General features: G+C 33.8%; 1 protein-coding gene across 2 annotated transcripts in view; it reads left to right on the forward strand.

Annotated features, from left to right (window-relative positions):
• The window catches only part of TMEM87B (transmembrane protein 87B), a 52,540-nt gene that overhangs the window by 7,771 nt on the left and 22,315 nt on the right, over positions 1–22,454 (forward strand). For both annotated transcript variants that reach the window (XM_074209280.1, XM_074209279.1), the window contains exons 4-10: positions 3,412–3,546; positions 5,283–5,339; positions 7,141–7,234; positions 12,175–12,236; positions 12,522–12,705; positions 13,441–13,540; positions 15,570–15,663. In XM_074209280.1, coding sequence (XP_074065381.1) covers positions 3,412–3,546; positions 5,283–5,339; positions 7,141–7,234; positions 12,175–12,236; positions 12,522–12,705; positions 13,441–13,540; positions 15,570–15,663 — 726 coding nt within the window. The remainder of the gene's footprint in view (positions 1–3,411; positions 3,547–5,282; positions 5,340–7,140; positions 7,235–12,174; positions 12,237–12,521; positions 12,706–13,440; positions 13,541–15,569; positions 15,664–22,454) is intronic.

Below are 22,454 nucleotides of genomic sequence, written 5' to 3' on the forward strand. Positions count from 1 at the left end.
GATTCAATTTGGAATATCAGATAAGTCAGTTAAATTATCTTTTTATGAATACCTGTCACCTATATTATATTTGTGAAAAAGTTAAGGAAGTTAAGTTAATAAAAGTTTAAGAAAACCACTTTTTCTCCAGACAAACTTTAAAAATTAAGAATGGAGATCATAAATGTTTCAGTTCCATAGGAGGATCCGGTTAAGATATTTAGAATAAAGAAGAGAACAAACATTTAAATGGAAGAGGGAGAGAAAACTAGAGGAAAAAATGAAAAAGGGATGGGAAAGAAGAAATTAGTATTTCCTAACCTGCCTTATCCTAAATAATCTCAAATTCTCATTAGACTTCAAATCCCACCCCTGGGAAAGAATGCTATTTTCACTTTCCATCATTGACTGTATTCTGTGTACCATGTCCTTAGGTGCTTATATTGATTCTTAAGCTAGCTTCTACCTAATTAATGTAGTTAACTAATTTCTTACAACTAGCTTTGCAGTTCTTAGTAAGTTTTGTTCCTTCTATTTCTTTTAAAAATATTGTTTTTATTGATCTCTTTTATTTTTAACATTATTTTATTTTCTAAATCTATATCTCCCCCTCCCCTGGCTTCATCTGTGATACTGATATTTTTAAACCTCAGGATTTTTGAATTTTTTCCCCAAGTAATTCCCAAATTTTACTCCATTTTTTTCTAAAATTAAATAACTATGATAGAGTTAATTTTAGGGGGGGGGTTAATTTTTAAAATTTGCACTAGGATATTGAATTAAATTGTTTTTTGACCACTGTAATATAGTGTCTCATTGAGAGAAAAGGCTCCTTTTCTATATTTTAGCATTCTCCTATACTGTGACTTTTGGGGATAGTATCACTAATAATATAGAACCATGTTGCATTTTCACAACTAAATTGATTTTTGATTAGAGAAAAGTGGTCCAGTAGGCATGTGACTTTAGAAGATTTTTTATTTTTTTAAAGCTGCATTCCATTCAACCATTTATTGAGTGCCTTTGTGTAGGAAGAATGGTTCTAACTGTAAGGGGAGAGAAAGTTAATCAGTAAATTAACTTTTGAAAGTATATTCACCCATCAGTCTGAGGATTCTCCATTTCCAGTAGGTACTATTCATAAATAGATATTATATTTATTAATTTCTGTTTTTTACACTTATGTGGAAATATTTGTTTTAATATTTATATTTAATGTGCCTGATAATGTAAAGCATGGTGATCTTAAGAATATGAACTCAAATGTTGCCTCTGACATTGGCAATGTAACTTTAGGAAAATTCATTCACCTTGGTTTCCTTGGAGATGATTATTTATAGTACATATTTCATAGGCAAGGTTAGACAACAAACATTTAATAATCAGGGACTAAGTGTTAGGGATACAAACACAATTTTAAAAAGTCCCTCCCTTTAAGGAATTTATATTCTAATGTGGGAAGAAAACATGAAAAGAGAGTTGAAGTGGGGAATGTGTATAGTCGATATGTGCATGAGGTTGTGATAGGCAAAGTCTAGAGTCAGAAGTATGTCTGGGAGGGGAGTAAAGCATGGCCAAATTGGACCCTTCCTCAAACAGGAATTTGCAATGGGAGGAGGTTGGCTGTGGTAGAGGGTTGTTCCTAGATGAGAGAGCCCAGGTGATGAGGGAATTTTTGAAGTCTGAAGTATCAGAATCACAGCAGGGAAAGATGAAATACAGTAAACCAGTTGATCAAACTAATGTGCTATATAAATGTGAGCTAATTTTTAAAATAGAATTAATAATGGAATTAATGGTTTCTACTAATGAGTTTCCCCAGAAACACCTCTCATTTAGAAAGTACAAAGAACAAAGCATTCCTCATAGGTATAGTTTCTAGATGACTGTAGCTTGCCTTTCTAATAAAAAAATAATTGATATTTTATATTTTTCTTACAGCTCAGTTTCTAAATTTCTCCCCCTCTTTACTCTCTAGAGAGTTATCCCTTTAACAGAGAATAAAGAGAGAAACAAATTCAATTCAGCCAGATCTATCAGTATATATAGAATTCCACACCCATGATTCCACACTCATCCTTTGTGACCAACTTGATCATTTGTAATTATACTGCATTTAGTTTCATTTTTTTTGTTCTGATGACATTATGTTTTTTGTTTTCTCTGCTTATTTCACTTTGCATGAATTTATCCGTCTTTCCATGCTTTTTTGTATTCATATCCATTGTTTCTTATGCCCCAGTACTAACCCATTGCATTCATATACCACAATTTGTTTAGCCATTCTTGACAAAATGGACATTGTTTTTTGTTTCATATATGCTACCACAAAATGTGCTGCTTTGACTATTTTGGAATAGTCAAATTTTGGTACCTGTCTTCTAAATGTAGTATTTGCTCAGCATTTAGATCTCTGTAAAAGTATATGAATATTTTTGCTACTTTCTTCTCATAGTTCTAAATTGTTTTTCCGATTAGTTGGTCCAGTTTATAGCTCTACCAAAAGTATATTAGTTTGCATATTTTACCACCCCTATGACATTAACAATTGTATCTTAGATCATCTTTAGCAATTTTCTGGGTATGGGGTGAAACATTGGTTTTGTTTTGAATTATATTTCTTTTTCGGTGTTTTGGAGAAGTCTCCTGTTGTTAGTAGTAGTTGATGGTTCTTTTGAGAACCGTTTATATCCTATAAATATTTATCTAATGTGCTGAATGGCTTTTGGTCTTCTATGTCATGGTCAGCACATCATTATTTGACAAGTTTTCTTTTTCCTAGTCAGTAATTTTCTTTGTTATTTTTGCTGGATTCATTTTTGTTTTTGTAAAACTTTCCAATTTTAAGTACAAAATTATCTCTTCATCTTTTATAAAGATATCTTTATTTTATCTTCTGTCATTTTTTCTTTCAAATATTACTTCAATACTTTTCATTTAAAATGTTTGTGTTATTAGCTTTTAAACAATTTTGAGTCCATATTCTTGTTCATTGTGTATTGTCCCTTCTAAGTAGTCCAAAAATCATAAAGGTAGCAAAAGAATTTCAAAGGACTAGAGGGAAAAAGAATTTTGCTTCTTCTAGCCATAGTTGCAAAGGGTGGGAAAGTTAAGAGAGAAGGAGAGAATTGGGAAGGAACTGAAAATAAAATAAAATTGAATTAAAAGATTGTTGGATTGGGAAGGGAAGGAAGAAAGAGATAATTTGGAGTTGAAAATAAAATTGAATAATTAAAAAAAGAAAGGCACTTGATCTATTTTTCTTTTTTTTTAATGTGAACTTTTATAAATATTGCACTTTTGATTAAGTCAAAATTGAGTTACTTTTCATTGTTGTTAAGTTGTGTGCAGGATAACAAACTATTTTAAAACTTGTTTCAATTTACCTGTCTATAAGAAAGTTTTGAAGCAATCCTAAACTTTATTTGGTAGGAACTATTAGACAAACATATACTTAGTGGCAATGAAGACTTCTGTGAAGATTATTTCCAAGGAAAACAATGTCAGAAGCAAAAAAGTGAGCGTTTAAATTGTGACCGTGATTTACAGATGTTTCCAATGTTGAATGTGAGTATGTTGTGACTTTCTTGAATATAATAATGTTAACAGTTCCTGAAAATATCAACAAATTTGTATTAATCACTGAATCAGAAAGGGTTTTTAATTTTCATCAGCTATTTAGTTGAGTGCTTTGTTGTATCATCCTTGCTTACCACAACCTCCTTTACTCCTACTTTCAGAATTTCCTACTTTAGTCAAGGTAATTCTTAAAGTCTTAGAAGACCCTTGTTTTTGTTCTTCTGTTTAAGTCATATATTCATATCTGACTCTTCAGGACTTCATTTGAATTGGTTTGGCATTTCTTTCTCCAGCTCATTTTACAAATGAGGAACCTGAGGTAAATAGGATTAATTGACTTTCACACAGTTTAGTAAGTGTCTGAATTTGAAGTGTCAGATTTGAACACAGGTCTTCCTGACTCAAAGCCTGGTCCTGATCCATTGTGCAAGTTAGCTACCCTAAAAGATTCGACTATCAGAAAAACAAACAAACATTTTTTTCATATTGTAATAACTTTAGACAACAGCCTCTTGTTAATTTTTTTTTTACTTTCCAAAAATGTATTCACAAAAGATTTGTGCATCAGGGCATCAGTCTGCAAAATAGGGACTGGATCTCCAGTGGGGGGAGGGAAAGTGTGGATCATGGCATTATGGATCATGTGAATTCCATGGATCATAGAATTATGTGATCACTCAGTCCAAAAGTGGGAAAGTTGTGTTGAATCCTGTCTACCTTGCAATAGCCAATCCTGAATTTTTTTTTTAATCATACCATTTCTTCTGTTTCAGGTGTTGGCCCCAAAGGTTAGTTGTAACCTAATTTTTATCCAGACATCTAAATCCATAGCTGTGCAGGGCCCATTGGAAAAAATTCTTTTTTCTCTCATCTTAATGCAATTTTTGCAACCCAACCAAATAGAGTCACAGGAAGAGGCCATGACTATCTCTCTTTTTTTTTATTATAACTGGATCTTTTCCTTATCTTTCTAATAAGAGAGATCTATCATCAATTTATAGATTAGCTTGTTTTTGATTATGTATGTATATATTCATGCTATGCTGAAATTCCTTTATTATAAAAGTAATTTTTTCCTTTTGTTCAGTTTTATTTCAATACTTGTTTTTCATATAAAATATGTGTAAATTATTAGTGTGTTTAAGCAACTGTAAGTCCATATTCTTGATCATAGTGTATTGTCACTTCTAAATGGTCCAAAAATCATAAAGATTGTAGAAGAACTTCAAGAGAATTTATTATCTCTAGCATGTTTTTCATTCTTTTTCATTTTAGAAAAAGAAGTAATTGTCAAGTCCAATGGTTTTGGCATACTAAACCTCTAGTCTTCTATTAAATGTTTTCAAACTCCTATTCTTTTGAAACTTCCTCATAAATTCTACCAATTCAGACTTCTTAATTATTTTAAGTGTCATTTTATTCTTTTGCCCTATTAAAATATGTTGTTTCTATAAAGCAGCTGACTTGTGCTGTTATTAGGGAAGCTATGTCAGTTGATACATTTCACTGGAGATTTAAAAAAATAAAAGCACTTTATTTTGTTAATCTCTTATTCAACTTATTCTTTGAGATTCTTAGTTATTTTATACAGAGAGAGATTCCCCATTTGGTATGTGTTATCTTCACCAACTGTTGATTTGTTTGTTTTCTTTCAGAAAGTACTGTAAAATAGTTTTTATTTCCAGTTGACTTTGTTGATCTCAATCATCTATTCTTTTTTCTAGAGTAAAGAACAAACAGTAATAAATAGAAGAAAGCTTCCAGATTTGCAAGGATCAATGGTAAATATTAATTTCATTTTTTCAAGGTCAATGTGGGTATTTATTTTGTTTGATTAAACATTTATTACAAAGGTTTTGATTTGTAGTACAGTAGTTGATTTTTAGGAGGAGGAAGAGGGGATGAGAGGGAGAGAAATAAATGTTTTTTTTTTTTGGTTAACTTAACATTCCTTTCTTTTTTAAAATTAATTTTTATTAAAGATATTATTTGAGTTTTACAATTTCCCCCCCATCTTGCTTCCCTCACTCCACCTCCCCACAGAAAGCACTCTGTCAGTCTTTACTTTGTTTCCATGTTGTACCTTGATCCAAATTGGGTGTGATGAGAGAGAAATCATATCCTTAAAGAAGAGAAGTCTAAGAGGTGACAAGATCAGACAATAAGATATCTGTTTTTTTCTAAATTAAAGGGAATAGTCCTTGAACTTTGTTCAAACTCCACAGCTCCTTATCTGGATACAGATGGCACTCTCCTTTGCAGACAGCCCAAAATTGTTCTTGATTGTTGCACTGATGAAACGAGCCAGTCCTTCAAGGTTGAACATCACCCCCATGTTGCTGTTAGGGTGTACATTGTTTTTCTGGTTCTGCTCATCTCACTCAGCATCAGTTCATGCAAATCCCTCCAGGCTTCCCTGAAATCCTGTCCCTCCTGGTTTCTAATTTCATTTGTTTTTAAACCAAAGATACAGTATAGTAGAACTTTTAGAAAAATCTACTGCTGATGGATAGTCAGTTTCATTATGCAGAATTGCTGGTATGTGTTTGGGGGGGGGACAGAAGAAGAAGTTGTTTGCAAATAGAGTTACTAGAATGGGGATTGTTTAAATGGATATATATATATATATATATATATATATATACACATATATACATATATATATGTATATCTACATCAATCCCACATTCATTTTTACATTTTCTTAGAATTGTCTTTATGGGTTCATTTAATGATTTCAGAATAACATTTTCCCTTCTTTCTGTACTTATTTTTGCCCATGAGGAATGGAGGAAAAGAAATAAAACAGATGATGGAGATTATTTAAGCTCATGGGAATGAGTCAGACAATGCATTAAAGAGAGCAAAGGAAACAGAAGTGGAGAGTTCAGATAGAAGGAGGCTAGAAAGATAGTATTCGTGGAGAATTACAGCAGGTTGATAATTCAAAGACGGATAATTAGGAGAATATTGTGGTCATGTAATTTAAACCTAAAAATAGGATCTAAGAGGTCAAGCTAGTAAGTGAGACTCAGAGAAGAAAAGTCATTTCCCCAGATAGACAAAGATAGCAAGCAGTAGATATGAAATAGGAACCCAGCTTGTTGTAGTTCCAAATGCTAATAACTCTTTTCTACCCCATTGTTTTTCTTAGAATGAAATATATTGTGTCCTTTGTCTTTAATCTAGATAGGTTTTATGAAAATAAATAATTAAGTAAAAATTTAAAAATTCTAAATAGATTCTTCAGGAATTCTCTGAATTTTTTTTAACATGTTTTAGAAATAACATATATTGACAATAGCTATTCAAAAAGGAGGGATGTATAGACAGATGGCATTTAGAGAAATATTTGAGAAAACTACTCCCTTTTTTGGTAAGTATGGTAATAAAGAGAGTTAGAGCAAAGATTTATTTGAATAAAATAGTTATTTGATATCTGGTTTCATCCCCTTACATTTACTACAAATTGATAGCAAATCCACCACTTACTATTTGTTATAAAAGCTAAGGAGCAAATAGTTGCTGTTTTCAAATGGTCATTTCCATTTGCCATAAAAAGATTTTTTTTCTGTTTTATAGGATGATGTTGTAGCTACAACGTGGAGGGATGGACCACATCTCTTTATTGTTTCTTTTAAAACAGAAAAGGAAGACACAAACTGGAATTTGAATGGTATAATTATTTAACTAAAAGCATGTCTCTGTATTCAAAATACCCTCTGTCTTATTCTTAGTGTAGCTACTCTGTTAGTGACACATCATTTAAAAGCCAAATCTTACTAATTATGCTTAAAAAATGATTATTGTTTTTCGAATAGCCTTAAATTTCTAATGTGAAAGTCTTATACTTTTCCTAACAAATTTGTATTATATTTTAAAGAAATATTTAATTTGTTTTTAATTATTTAAGAAATTAATTTTCAGTAAAAAGAATTTGTTTAAAATTTAAAACCTTATAATCAGCTTTAGTTCACTCCACACTTGAAAATTTCAAAATTTTTAATTAAAATAGTATTTTAGAAAAGATTGTAAAATATAATATTTCTGAGCTCTTCAGAATTTCCAGAATTTTATTATATTGAATATTTCTACTAGGCATCATTGGGCTTTTGAATGATTTTGATTTTTATAGAAATTTATTTAGTAAATATATTGACTTGTTCATGAGATTTTATTATACTTCACTAAACATTTACTGGAGGTAGTTAGGTGACTCACTAGATAGAGAACTGGGTCTGAAGTCAGGAAGACCTCAGTTCAGATCTGGTACTCACTACCTGTGTGACCCTGGATTAGTCAGTTAACTTCCTTTTACCTTAATCTACTGGAAAAGGAAATGACAAATCACTCAAGGTCACAAAAAGTTGGACATGACTAGTGTTGGAACAATAACAACATTTACTAAGAACCTATCATATTTAGATAAGCCTCCTTGCATGTGGCAAATGTTTAATAAATGTCAATATGAATGAGACAAATACTGTTTCTGGAGATTTCTAGGCTAATTGGGAAGATATAATGATTCTACAAATAACTTTACTGGATCTCTCATTTTCTAAGTGCTGGAACCACTTTGAATATATATAGAATATCTTCCATATTTTTATCCTTTTATGATTTTTGTGCATGTTTTTCTAGAAATCTTGCACATCAAATAATCCTAATTGTCTGGGAGCCTCCATCTCATCCTCTTAATGTTTTATGAGTATAAATGGAGCATTTAGATCATCCATATGTGATCTTCTAAAATTCTTGTTTTATAAATTTATGTTCAGTTTAATAATGTTTGCCATAGCTTACATCTCCTTTTAAGAATCCAGAATTATCTTCTGTTCCAGTGAGTCATCAGTAATATGTCCATGACAGAGTTGTACAAATTAGAAAAGAAATACATAAGAGGGCTAAGTTCAGAGAGAGGAACTATTTTCTACTTCTGGTGATGTATGTAGACCACAGGATAATTCCATAAGGAATACAGAAAGAATTGCTAAGGATTGTGAAATCTTTGCCAAGAAACTGAAGACCTTTGTACTTAGATGGAATTTTTGTAAGTGCTGATAATAGCTTTATGAAAGTTGCTGATTTGGGAAATGAAGATCTGGTTAAAAATACGGATTTGGGAATAGATTTCTGGTTACTGGTCCAAATTCAAGATTGACTGATTCCTGGTCAGGGATAGATTGTATCTAATAAAGTTTGTTAAAAAATGGATCTGCTTATATTCTTATAAATCTCATCACTAGGACTTTAAATGAAATGGAATAGGATAAGATCATCAACCTTAGACTTTCATGATATCTATAATGTGTAAAAAAGAAAAGTAGTTGTAGAGGTGATCAAAGAAAAGTAGTAGTTCAGAACTTCATAAGACAACCCAGGAAAGGAACCAGAAATAGAACCCATGGCTTTAGATGAATATTTTGTATAAAATATGGGAATAAGGCAAGGTAGAAATTGTAAAGTGGGAAGGAAACTTTGACATTTTGAGTATTTCTGAGATTTGGTGGGATGGAAGGGATGAGAATTATGGAAGTGTTTGCCTTGAAATATGTGGAAGTGTAAAAGAAACTGGAGAGGGGACAGGGAACACAGAATAGTAATGTTGTATGTAAGATTTACTAAAGTGAGGGAAATCTAGGGATCAGAGAAAGGGAAGCCAATAGGAGAGAGCATTTGGATGAATTTGAAAAAAGGCAAAAATATAAGGAATATGACCAATGACCAAACTGCAGAATACCTGGAAAAAAAAGAAATAGCTGAAGCATTTGGGGACTCAGACCTTTCTGGCAGGCATGATATTTCTGTGATTCAGAACTAAAGTTATCTATTTGTTGGAGTTCTCCCTACCTTAAAATGATTTCTTGGATTTCTTTAAAAATAATTTCATCCATGGGGTGAGCCTGTATTAGGAACTTCAGTTCTGAACCTGATTTTGAACTGCAGAGAGATCTGGTAGTTGGGGGATGTCACTAATTCATCTTAAAATTTGTGACAAAGAAGGAGAGGAAAACTGCACAGCCTGACATGTAATCTAGGTTTTTGAAGATCAGATGTCAAAGGAACACAGAAAAAATTGCTAGAATTCCTTAGAGAAAAATTCTTTTAGGAAAGTACTCCCAGGAGGGATGGAGAGTTCTCAAAAGTGAAATTCAGTGAATTTGAAAAAGAAACAATTTAAATAAGAAGGAAAGGCAGATGTCCTCTAAAAACATTAGTGTAAATGTCCAGAGAACAAACCAACTTAAATTTGTAAAAAGAAGATGAAAATAAGAGCAAGTCATAAAAGAATGAATATGAAAGTGGTCTTCAAGAAAAGTGTCAGTAGCAGTTTAGCTCAGATTAAGCCGAGGCTCAAGTCAAGAATGATATGCAAACTCTCGGCCACTGAGCTTGCTTTTGATTTGTCCACATTCTAGATATGGCAGCTTGTTTTGGTTAACTCCACAGTTAGAAACAGGAAAAAGGAATAGAAGTCAGAGAAGTATATTTAGGTATAATATAAATTGTTAGAATGTACTACCTCTGGAAACAGTGGGTTCTTCCTTGCAGAAGTCTTCAAACCAGTGATATATTGTAGATGCATTCTTGTTCAGGTATAGATGAGGCTAATGGGCTCTGAGATCTCTTCCAACTCTTGATTCTGTAATTCTGAGAGATCCAAAGAAGGAAAGATCACATCTGGCTTGGAGGAATAAGGAAGATTTTAGTGGTTAAATTGACATTTAATTTAATCTAGGCTTTCAAGTATGAGAAGATTTTCATTGGGGTAGATTTTGGGTGTGTGGGTAGGAGTAGAGGGTAAGAAGCATGATGGCAACAAAGTGTTCAATATGTAATTAAAAGAAGCATAGTTTCTTTTTGTTCTAGCATGCAGCATGAAAAGGAAAACAGTGGAAATAAGATCAAAAAAGTTGCCAGGACCTTTCAAGTATGGTTGAGGATTTGTGACCTTATTTGGGAGGGAGGGAGGGAAAGAAGGTTAGGTCATTGGAATCTTTAAATGCTACTGTGATGTGGTCAATGCTATTCCCTAAGAAGAATATTATAAAAATTAGGTAGGTTAGATTGACCTAGGAAGAGACTAGGACTCTGGAAACTAATTTAGAATTTAAGGCAATATTCTCTGTGAGGGTTAATAGCTTAATGAAATGACAGTGGGAATGGAAAGGAACATATTTGAGAGATTGAGTAGACAGAACCAACAAGACTTGATGATTGACAGCCTGGGGAGAGGCAGAAGTGAGTTTTAAGCCTGGATGATTGAGAAAATGATGTTATTAGTGGAACAAGGTTAGGTTTTGAGCAAAGATCAATTGATTTTGGACATGCTTAGTTTAAATTGGGTCCAGGAAAGATACTAGAGTCAAGAATCCTAGGAGGCAATTGGAGCTTCTGGTCTGGAATGTAAGGAAGAACTTGGCACAGAATAGTAAGGTTTGTAAAGTAGTCTTATTGAAATGTACTAAAGAGGGGCGGCTAGGTGGCGTAGTGGATAAAGCACCAGCCTTAGAGTCAGGAGTACCTGGGTTCAAATCCGGTCTCAGACACTTAATAATTACCTAGCTGTGTGGCCTTGGGCAAGCCACATAACCCCATTTGCCTTGCAAAAACCTAAAAACAAAAAAAGATATACTAAAGATAGATCCCTTTCAGTGACACCTACATTTAGGGGTGGAAGGGGGAAAAGCTACCAGAAAGAAGCAGTTAGATCTAATGTGAATAAAAGCCAAATCATGAGTTTGGAGAGTAAATAGGCAGTAATAAATTAAAGGCAGCAAGTATAAAATAATCTTTTGTAGTAGAAGGAAGGTGGGAGATGAGAAGAATGGATAAAAAGACTGAAAGAATTAAGGAGAACAAGTAGTTTAATCTTGACTTTTCATTGTCACTTCTTACTCTATTAGGAAATAGTTCAGAATTTAAAAATGGGAGAAAATTGAGGTCCTTGAAGAGTTCTAGAAGGCTTGCTGCTAATCCAAGTTTCTCTACTTCAGTTAGTTTTTCCAATTGTTATTATCTCTTACCTGTCCTCAACTATTGGATAGTCTAAGAATAAGAAAGCTTTGGCAACATTATATTAGCTGCTGTGAAAGATCAAATGGAGAAGTCTAAAAGCTTGACCTCATCATTTAAAGACAAAGCATAGAGATGAAATAGCTAACTCTAAAGCCTCCTTTTCTTAGAATTAGAATTATGCTTCTTGTTGTAAATGATATAAATAATTGATTATAAGCAAATTTGGCTCAAGTTATTTGACATAGTATGTGTCAGATTATTGAATTAATCTGTCAAATAAGTAATTGTTGATTGCTGTATTCTATATGTACCTTTGTCTTAGGTGAAATATAGTATAGGTTTTTGTTCATTGAATGAATGAAAAAATATTAAGTAAAATTAGCACCAAAGAATATGCTAGTTAGAAAGGCCAGATAGGCCCTCCTCTTAAGGAGCTCATGTTCTCTTTGGTGGAGAGGGGTGGGGAACATATAGTTAGAAGGGTAGAACTTCAGAGAGGAGATGGTACAAGGACTTGTGTCATAGGGAATTGGGGGCGTTTTAAATAGCTTAACAAAATAAATTGATAGAAAACCTGTTTGTTTTTTTCCCCACCAGTTTCTCTTTCGATGGTGGGCCTTCATGGATATATCTCTGCATCAGAATGGCCTTTAATGATTGTAAGTAGGAGATTAAATGGAAACCAACAAATGGCAGATTGTTAATGTTAGCAATAGAGAGGTAATCTCATCTAACCCTCATTTTACAGAGGACTTAGTTGAGACTTTAGGAGTTGAAATGGTTTTCCTAGAATTTTTCAAGTGTCTTATTTTGTCAGTACTCCTCCATCTTTGGTTTCAAACTACCAGAAATATAGTAAATAACATAGAATGATTTTTGGACAGAAGAAAACAGTCTTAAAAGAATTAAGACTTACATGATCTAAAACTCTTTTGTTTATACAGTTTTACATGGTGATGTGCATTATTTACATATTATATGGTGTCCTCTGGCTGATGTGGTCTGCCTGTTATTGGAAGGATTTATTAAGGATTCAGTTCTGGATTGCTGCTGTTATTTTCCTGGGCATGCTGGAGAAAGCAGTATTTTATGCAGAATATCAAAATATCAATACCACGGGACTATCTTGTAAGTTGCTGATCTATTATATTTTTGGTATATAAGGCATTTGACTGGGTGGGTTCTAGAGACCTTCTGACTTGTATTAATAACCATAATAAATATGGGGAAAGGAGTTGAAGGAGGAACTGGTCCTTAGAGAAGGAGTTGGATCTGTGTTGGCATATGTTCCCCACCATTGTAGTTTTTCAATTAGAGATTAGCTAATCACTTGTTGGGTGTGTTGTAGTGGAAATGTTTTAGGTTATGAGTTGGATTAGATGGCACAAAAGTTCCTTCTATTTGTAAAATTCTGGAATCCTATGATTCTTTTGTTATTCCCATCCCTCAGTTAAATAAAATTCTTGTTCACTGTTGTGGATTCCAGCTGACTTAATCTTACATGTGTATTAGTGTTCCTCAATATTAGCCTATTAACTAAAAGAATTTTTCCTTGGCAAAAATAAAAGTTTTTTTTTTTTTTAGTTAGAGACCTTCTGCTTCTACTTGCTTCCAAGCTTTTCCTTGTCCCTTTTCAGTATAACAAAGAATCCACTTTATTTTAGTAAAATTGCAACTGTATTCTATTCACATACAAACCATTTTTGTTTTCACTTTTGTAAGGATTTCTGTGCTCGAGGGCTCGCAGATGAAAAAAATGAAAAAGGGTTAACTGAATGTCTTTGAAGAAATGGGAAATCTTAAATATGGAGAATTACTTCTAGTTCACTATTTTATATCAGAAGTGTTTTGTTTCCTTTTCAGCCCAAGGTTTATTGATGTTTGCTGAGCTGATTTCTGCAATTAAGAGGACCCTAGCACGCCTTCTGGTTATTATTGTGAGCTTGGGCTATGGCATTGTGAAGTAAGTACTTTGTACTATCACAGCTTCCTGCCTTTGGATTGTCCATTTTTTAGTGCCAGCACTTTTCCCAATCAAACTTAAATCCTTAAAATCACTTACACTTAGTTTCTCTCAACCTCTGATTCATTCCTAGTCCTGTTGTAGGTGCTCATCTCATACACTTTCTGACATATATTAGACTTTTACTCATTACTTATTGATTGATTCTTAACTGAGTCTGGCTCAATCCATCATGCTATAGTTGCCTAAAAGTCATAGCAGGAAAGAAATTTTGCTTATTAAGGTCCACCTTAATTTGGATCCAGGTTATCAAAACCTTTATTAAGTCACTTGAAATTATGACTTCAATTGTGAGTATTGTATCATTTTGGATTTCACTATTAATTTTTTTCTTGAAATGGATTTTGATTGTTTGTAAAAACATAATTTTATTTTATATAAAATAGATCTGATAGGTCTGTATTGAGTGTCCTGAAAGTATCAGTATCATTCAATTTGTTGACCATGGGTAATTGAATTTAATTCTGCTTTTACAATTTAATTTATTTGAATTTTCTTAAGATGCCATTATTCCAGTGATGGACTTAATGCTTTAAATTTATTCTGCCCCACCTCATATATCTTGGAGAATAACTAATAAAATCTCTCCTTTTTTTGTCCATACTCTCTGCAGTTTACTTAGATGAAAGAGTTTCTGTAGTTCTATGTAATCTTATAGTTATGACAAGGTACTTTCTATGTATATTTTTAAACTATAGCACATCAACATTTCCTTCCCCCCCCCCACTTCTTCCTTTCTGATGAGTGCTGTATCTTGATGAGGGCAGTGAGACCTTACAGATGATGCTTAATGGGAAGTATTTTTGCCATAGAAATGTATTGTCTTAAAAGTGAATGTGGGGGCCGCTAGGTGGCACAGTGGATAAAGCACCGACCCTGGAGTCAGGAGTACCTGGATTCAAATCTGGTCTCAGACACTTAGTAATTACCTAGCTGTGTGGCCTTGGGCAAGCCACTTAAACCCCATTTGCCTTGCCAAAAAAACAAAACAAAACAAAACAAAAAAAACCTAAAAAAAAAGTGAATATGAGGATTTTCCCTCTTTTCCTTTTGCCTTGCTGAATCTCCTAAAGAGAAGTAGTATGGTACAATGGAAAGAGGACTTCTTGACTACCTGTACAAGTCATTTAACAAGCATTAAGGGTCTACTGTGTTACAGGAGCTGGAGTATTCTCATAGAGATAGGCTTTAATTTGTAAAAGGAAGGTTTTAGACTTAGCTGAGCTCTAAGGTCATTTCCAGTCTCGAGTCAAGAAAAAAAGTGTGGTTCAGAGAAAAACAAGATGGATTTGAAAGCAGAAGTCTTTGATTTGACCTTAAGTTTCTCATCTATAAAATTAACTCAGGCTCAGACTGCATCATGAATCCTATTGTTGATTTTGAGAGGACTAGGTTTACTTCTACCTAAAAGTAGGATTGTATTCCATCATATACAGATAGTTGTTTTGCATTCTTTCAGTTTTCATTTGATAAGCTCTGAACTGTGCTTTTAAAAAAGCATAACCATTTCATGCAATTGATCTATTCTTTAGTTGGTTTTAGGGTTTGCTTCCTCAGTCTCTGGACTTCATCTGCATAAACTACTTTCTTTTGCTTCCTTAACTCACTGAGTTTTCATTTCAAAGATCTGATTGCTATTTTTTTTTTTTTTTTTTTTTTTGCAAGTCAATGGGGTTAAGTGGCTTGCCCAAGGCCACACAGCTAGGTAATTATTAAGTGTCTGAGGTCGGATTTGAACTCAGGTATTCCTGACTCCAGGGCCAGTGTTCTATCCACTGTGCCACCTAGCTGCCTCTCTCTCTGATTGCTATTTATTGCTGAAAAAGGCAATTGTAGGTAGAAAAAAATTGGTAAGTGCTTATGTGTAATTAGATGATGGCTTGTTACTAAAAAATTGTATCCAATATGTTTTCTATGCTTTTATTTTACCTTACTCATACTTTGTTTTTCTCTTGTTTCATTGATTCAGACCCCGTTTGGGAACGGTTATGCATCGTGTGCTTGGACTGGGTGCTCTTTACTTCATTTTTGCAGCTATTGAAGGCATTATGAGAATTATTGGGGTAAAAAGTGGTACCTTTTAAAAAATTGTTTTTAAGATATGTTTTATTTTGTCCTATCTTTTGGTGAGTTTCTCTAGAAATGAACTTGCATAACTTAATGTCCTTTTATGTATTTATAATTGTTCAAATTTACAAAAAGTTCCATCTGGATTAACTGCTTATGTGATATTTTTGTTTTTAAAAATTCTTAGTATTTTTCTTAAGCATAGAAAGAACAGGTTAAAGCACTTAATAATATAGTACAGTTTGAAAATTTTTTAAGTATAAAGTGCCTCTACACATTTGATATGTGTTTGAAACACCTCATATTCTTTTGTTCCAATTAGATATTTTAAAGATTACACATTACTCCTTGCTCTGAAACTTTAACAAATGCTTTTTTTGACCAAAAGCATTTGAAAATTTGATCAAACTTATTACTAATTAAAATATTGTATGTGAATTGAAAACTTAAACAATAGTTTCCAATTGCCTTTTATTATGATTTCATAGCTATGTATTCATAGATTCATATATAATGTTATATAAGAACAAAGACTATGGATTATATTCAAAACAAAATTTAAGAATTCTGACATTCATTTCAGACACTATTTTGCCTTGGACTTTTTGCAGTCTGGGTACTGTATTTTCCCCCATGTAAACCTTGCAAATTATTTATCAAATGGACAACCTAAATGAACATTAAAATAACCTCTGTTTTAGTAGTTTTAACTGGTAGCACTTGACCTGATCTCTTATAAGATATTTTTTAGTTGAATTATACATTTATCCTTATTAAATTCCATCTTTGTAGATATAACCCAGTGTAACCTAAGATTTTTTGTCCTCCACATTTGATAAACATGCTATATCAATTCCTTTTTTCAGATCTTTGATAAGAATATTGTATAGGACAGGACAGCCACTCCACTAGCTGTCTCCTTCCAAGTTGATGTTGAGCCATTAATTACTACTTTTGGGTATAGCTATTCAACTAGTTCTGTATCTACCTTGCCTACATTTTATCCACAAAAATAACAAGTTAGGTTTTACAAAAATGAATGAATTCTATCAAGAATTCCCCAATATGCCAATGTAGTAACTCTTCTGCAAAAGGAATGGTCTGACATGTTCTTGATGAATCCTTCTTGTATTTTTGGGTTCATTGCTCAGTTCTATGTCTTCACTAGCCTTGTCTTTCATATATTCTAGAATTTGGCCAGGAGTAAGTAGAACTCAGTAGTTTTAAAAATATCAGGATGGTCTTTGCAATTCTGTGGTCTGCCCTTCCCTTAGCCCTCAGTCACATGGGTAATGATATAGGGCCTGGGGATGCAGCTGGGCCTGGTACCTGCCCTGGGGTCCTCAGATTCTTCCTCTCCTTAGACTTTCAAGACTAGAGTGCTTGTTTCATCAGTTTTTTTTCCATTCATTCATTCAGTCAGTCATTCAGAAAGCATTAAGGTTACAAAGATAAGTTGAGAAACAGTCTGCCCTCAAGGAGCTTTTATTCTACTAAGGATACAACATATGTTAGTACAAGTATGATCATTTCAGGAGGAAAGGGGGGGGGGAGAGTCAGAAAAAGATTCCTGTTCTTTTTCTGCACTTGCTACTTTCTTGGGAGAGACAAGACAGGCAACAGCACTGGGCCTGCTGGGGTTTCTTGGCAGAGAAAATAGCCCCTTCCTCCTGGGTAGTTGTGAGGTCAGATGAGATGATACTGGAAATGTGCTCTTAGCCCAGCCTCTGGGACACTGAAGGTGCCTGATAAGTGCTTTTCCCCTTCGCCCTCCCCTTTTTTTTATCTTTCTTTTTCCTCAGCAGGGGAAAAATATCCATGTTAGTTAAACATATTTGTATGTGTACATGCATGTGCATGTGTGTGTATGTGTGTGTGTGTGTGTTTTTAAATAAATATTCTGAATTCTCACAAGACTGGGTCATACATTTTGTTTGTCCTCTATTATCTGCACTGATTTACATCATCTGTACAGTTCTTTACTGATCGGAATTGCTTTTTTCCTCTGTATTTCTTTAGTATTGTATTCTTGAGTTTTCCTTACCTCCTTAGTAGAATGTGAGCTCCTCAAGTACAGGGATTGATTTGCTTTTGTATTCAAAGTATCTACTCTTTTTTTTTTTTTTTTTTTTGGTTTTTGCAAGGCAAATGTGGTTAAGTGGCTTGCCCAAGGCCACACAGCTAGGTAATTATTAAGTGTCTGAGACCAGATTTGAACCCAGGTACTTCTGACTCCAGGGCCACTGCGTCACCTAGCCACCCCCAAAGTATCTACTCTTAATAAATTCTTTAATGATTATCTTTTAACTTACTATTAACAGATCCTCTCTGTCATAAATATTAAGATGAAATGATCAAAATCCTCCATAATTCCCAAGATAATTAATGTTCTATCATTATTAAATCAGACTTGAGAATTTTGAAAGCATCTCTTTCGCTTTTCTCTCTTGCTGCTTGTTAATAGTCATTGACAGCAAATTTCTGCTTCCCTTCATCTTCATCTTCATCCAGATGCTCGCTATCATATTTTCCTTCTGGTTCCTTAGATTTCCTTAACTGAACACATATTTAAACATATTTTTTTATGCAGCAACCCTCCCCCCCATTCCTTCTTACCTATCTTTTTCCTTTGAATGGGGTACATACTTTCAGAGTCATATTCCTATGTGTTTTCTTACCAGGGCTCTCTAGTCTATCTAGCTTGTTGCCCATACAATGCACATAAATAATATTAATAGCTAGTGCTTTAAGGCAAAATGCTTTACTACAAATATTATCTCATTTTATCCTCACAACAGCCTTGACAGGTAGGTATTACTATTATCTCCATTTTACAGATGAGGAAACCAAAGCTGTCAGAGGGTAAGTCATTTGTCTAGGATCAGACAGGTGGGAATTGTCTGAAGTTGGACTTGGGTCTTCCTGACTCCAGGTTCAGTTCTGTCTACTGGGCTGCCTTCCTCATGTGCATAGGCATATGAAGTCATCAGTTTTATTGTAGGCTTTTTTCCTGAACTTTGTCTCCTGTAAAGTTTTAGGCATCTTTATTGCTTCTCCCTATCTTGTTCCTATATTTTATGATATCTGAATTGGTAGATCTACATAAACATTTTTTTCTCATCCTTGCTTCCTTGTCTATTTAAACCACTTTTAATTAGCTATGAAAGAATCTAGGTACTTACCCTGGGCCTTATTGGACAGAATCACAGACCAGGATCCTGTTATTCCTATTCATGTAAGCCATTATCCTGAAATGCAAAACTTGGCATCTTATTAAGTTGATAGTTGCTTCCTAAATCTTTTTCCTTCTGAAGTTTTTACCTTAAGAGGTAGTATGTCCCTAAGGTTTTCTTGTCTAAGGGTCTAATTCTATGTGAGTCTTTCTGGATTCCTATTAGCAGGGTTACTTGTGTCCCTGGTTAGTCACCAGAAGTTGGGATTAACCACCAGGTTTGCTGCATCCTGGGAAGATGAGTCTTTGTGATTAGGTGCACAAATAGTTGTCCCTAGACTCAGTAGGAGGCAGTCATTCCCCCTGTGCCTGGCCCCCTCTAATCTTTGCTGGATGTTCTCTGACCCAACAACATATATGGGTGGACATTATTTTATTAGTTCATGAAGGACGAGTAGGCTTTTCATTTAGAGGGTCCTAGAGGTAGAGTTTCAAGTTGACTACTTAAGGAAGAATCATTGAACACTTAATTTTTCAACTCGATATATTATTTTACCCTCAGACTTCCTGCCACAGATTAGTAGTCCAGTTTCTTTCTTTGGATCTTTTTTTACTTTCAAACCCTTCTTTCATTTTTTTAAAAAAAGAAATCCTTTTTCTTCCTGACGGTAAAGGTCTCCATTTGAGCCCTTTGACCTATTTCTTGAACATAAATAAGTTACTAGGCTGTAGTAGAAAGATCACAGAACAGATCATACATTTGGTGTAGGTTACTACAGAATTATCCTTATTATCTGTACTGTCTGGAAACAAGATCCTCAGTTCTTTTTTCTTGTTAATAGCTATTTGAGATAGGAATTGTTTCCTAGGATTCTAATAACATCATTCATCTTCCTGTTAGTCTTCTTATAAGGAGGAGTTTTAAGTATTCACCTTTCAATATAGATGCTTAAATTTTTTTTTTAGTTAGGGAGAACTGTGTGTGTGTGTGTGTGTGAGAGAGAGAGAGAGAGAGAGAGAGAGAGAGAGAGAGAGACAGAGACAGACAAGGAGGTGGAACAGTAGATAGAGTCCTGGGCCGAAATCATGAAGATGTCGACCTGAGTTCAAATTTGGCCTCAGATTTTTATTACCTGTGTGACTCTGTTTTGTTGTTGTTGTTGTTTTTATTTTTTTGCAAGGCAAATGGGGTTAAGTGGCTTGCCCAAGGCCACACAGCTAGGTAATTATTAAGTGTCTGAGACCGGATTTGAACCCAGGTGCTCCTGACTCCAGGGCCAGTGCTTTATCCACTATGCCACCTAGCCGCCCCTACCTGTGTGACTCTGGGCAAGTCACTTATCCCTGTCTGCTTTAATTTTTTAACTGCAAAACCAGCTGGAGAAAATTGTAAACCATTCCAGTACCTTTGCCAAGAAAACCTAAAATGGGGTCACAAAGAATCAGTCATGACTGAAACTACTGAATAAATCATGTAGGTTTTAAGATTTGAAGATACATTTTATGTATCTTCTTCTTTGGTTCTCACAGCACTTTGTAAGATTGGCCTTACTGATATTATCCCCATTAAATAGATGATGAAACTGAGACCTTGAAAGTTATGACTAACTGATAGTCACATAGTTGTAAGTTTGTGGGGAGAGTTTGAATTCGGGTCTTCACAGCAGGGTGTCACACTCTTTTAGGCGAGGGCACAGAACTCCCAAGACCCAATTTAAATGTAATTAGAGAATATTTAACAAAATAAATAAAATAGAATATAACATGTATATCTATATCTATATATCTATATACATATATATAATATATATAATTTAATTGTGGTATTCTTAAGTCAGTATACCTGAGAGGAATTAGTTTCCATTTGAGTTTGACCCCACTACTTTACAGTGATGACTTGCAAGGAAGAAGTGGTATAAAAAGATATCATTCATGAAGTATATCATTGGCCAGTGGCAAAGGATGTAGCCCAGTCATGAGTAGAGTTGGGGCTTTTGGTTTAATCCCTAAGTTTAAGTATTTAAAAAACCTTCAAGAGGGTCTGCAGAGCATTAGAAAGGTCCTCTTTGGGGCCTTTATGAGACAGCGTGCAGAGATAGGTTATCCCAGAGAATGAGATGACAAGGATGAAATAATTGCCCTCTGCACTGTTAAAAGAGAATACTTATGTGAATGTCATCATGTTTCTGATGAAAGTTTAAAATAGAATGTTTAGTTCATTCAGGGAATAACCATCCAGTCTATGTAGTACTTAATGTAATTCCTGTTTCTTTTGTTTTGAGTATTTCACTTATATGTTAACCTTCAAAAATTGCCAGGCAAGAATAAGACGATAGGACTATCTTTTTCTTGTCAGTTCTTGTGTTCGAAATGGAACTTAAAATTTTGACTAAAATGACAAATTGGGATTACATATAAATTTAAATTGATAATGGAAATACATTCATACATTAAGACACAGTTCTGACTAGAAAAATTACAAAGAAAAAGATTACAGAATTAGAAATCATTTGTTACTGAGAATCAGCAGATATGTAGTGGAAGGAGCACTAGATTTGAAGTCAGAGGACTCAAATTCAAATTCTGATTCTGTTGCTAACTTTGATCTCAGGTAAATCATTTTGTCTTTATTTATGGACCTCAGTTCCCTCCTCTGAAGGAGTAAATATGGTCTTGACCATCTCTCAAGAAGACTCCTGATAATCATTTTTGTATGCTTTCTTGCCACAGTTCTTAGAAAATGAAGTTAAAATCTCTTAATGTTCTCCTTCTGTGAGGATCAGATGTGAGACTGGTTTTACTTCTCTGCCTCCCCCCCAACCCCTCATCTCCCACCCCCTACTCCCTGGTTAGAATGATCATTCATATTGTTGTTATGTGCAATTACAAAACTTTGTTACAAGTGATTTTTCTATTTTTTTTTTTTAGGGTTCTAGCCATGTAGCTGTTCTCATTTATGACATTGTTTTAGCAGTCATTGACTCCATTTTTGCATGGTTCATATCCTTTACTGAGTATTCTCTTTATGTGAAAAATTAAAGAGAAAGAAGAATATGATATTAAATGATCATAAAAAAGATTATGATGCTAATTTAAAATTTATAAGGAAACCAACAGAGATAGTAACTGGATGTAGGTAGAATGAAGATGTTTTGCTTTGAGAACAGGCCTCAGTGGCTAGAAAGATTTAGCTTTTAAGGGTAAGAAGAGATTTTTGACAAAGAGGAAAGAAGATAAGGAAAACTGTAACTTCCCTCCCTGAAAAATTTTATGTGTAGAAATAATGAAACAAAAAGAGCTAATAGAACCCTATTTGTAGACAGAAGATTGAACTATAAGGTTATTGTTTGAGGCTTCTTCTTAAACTCAAATCAATGACTGTTAGCAGTGAAAACAGCCATGGAAAAGAGTTGGCTTTTATCTCCCCCTCTACCACAAAGAGTTGTGTTTTGCATGGACAAGCAAGTGTTTTCAATTTATCTATAAAAATTAGGTTAGATTAATAAAGGGTTAAGTTAATAGAGATCTAAAGATCTTTTCTATTTCTAAAAATTCTGTGATATCATAGAGGAGAAAAAAGGAAATATTTGTAAAGTCTTTAACGACAAATCTTTT

This window comes from Macrotis lagotis, chromosome 1 (genome assembly GCF_037893015.1).
Source record: "Macrotis lagotis isolate mMagLag1 chromosome 1, bilby.v1.9.chrom.fasta, whole genome shotgun sequence".
In the NCBI taxonomy this organism is placed as follows: Eukaryota; Metazoa; Chordata; class Mammalia; order Peramelemorphia; family Peramelidae; genus Macrotis; species Macrotis lagotis.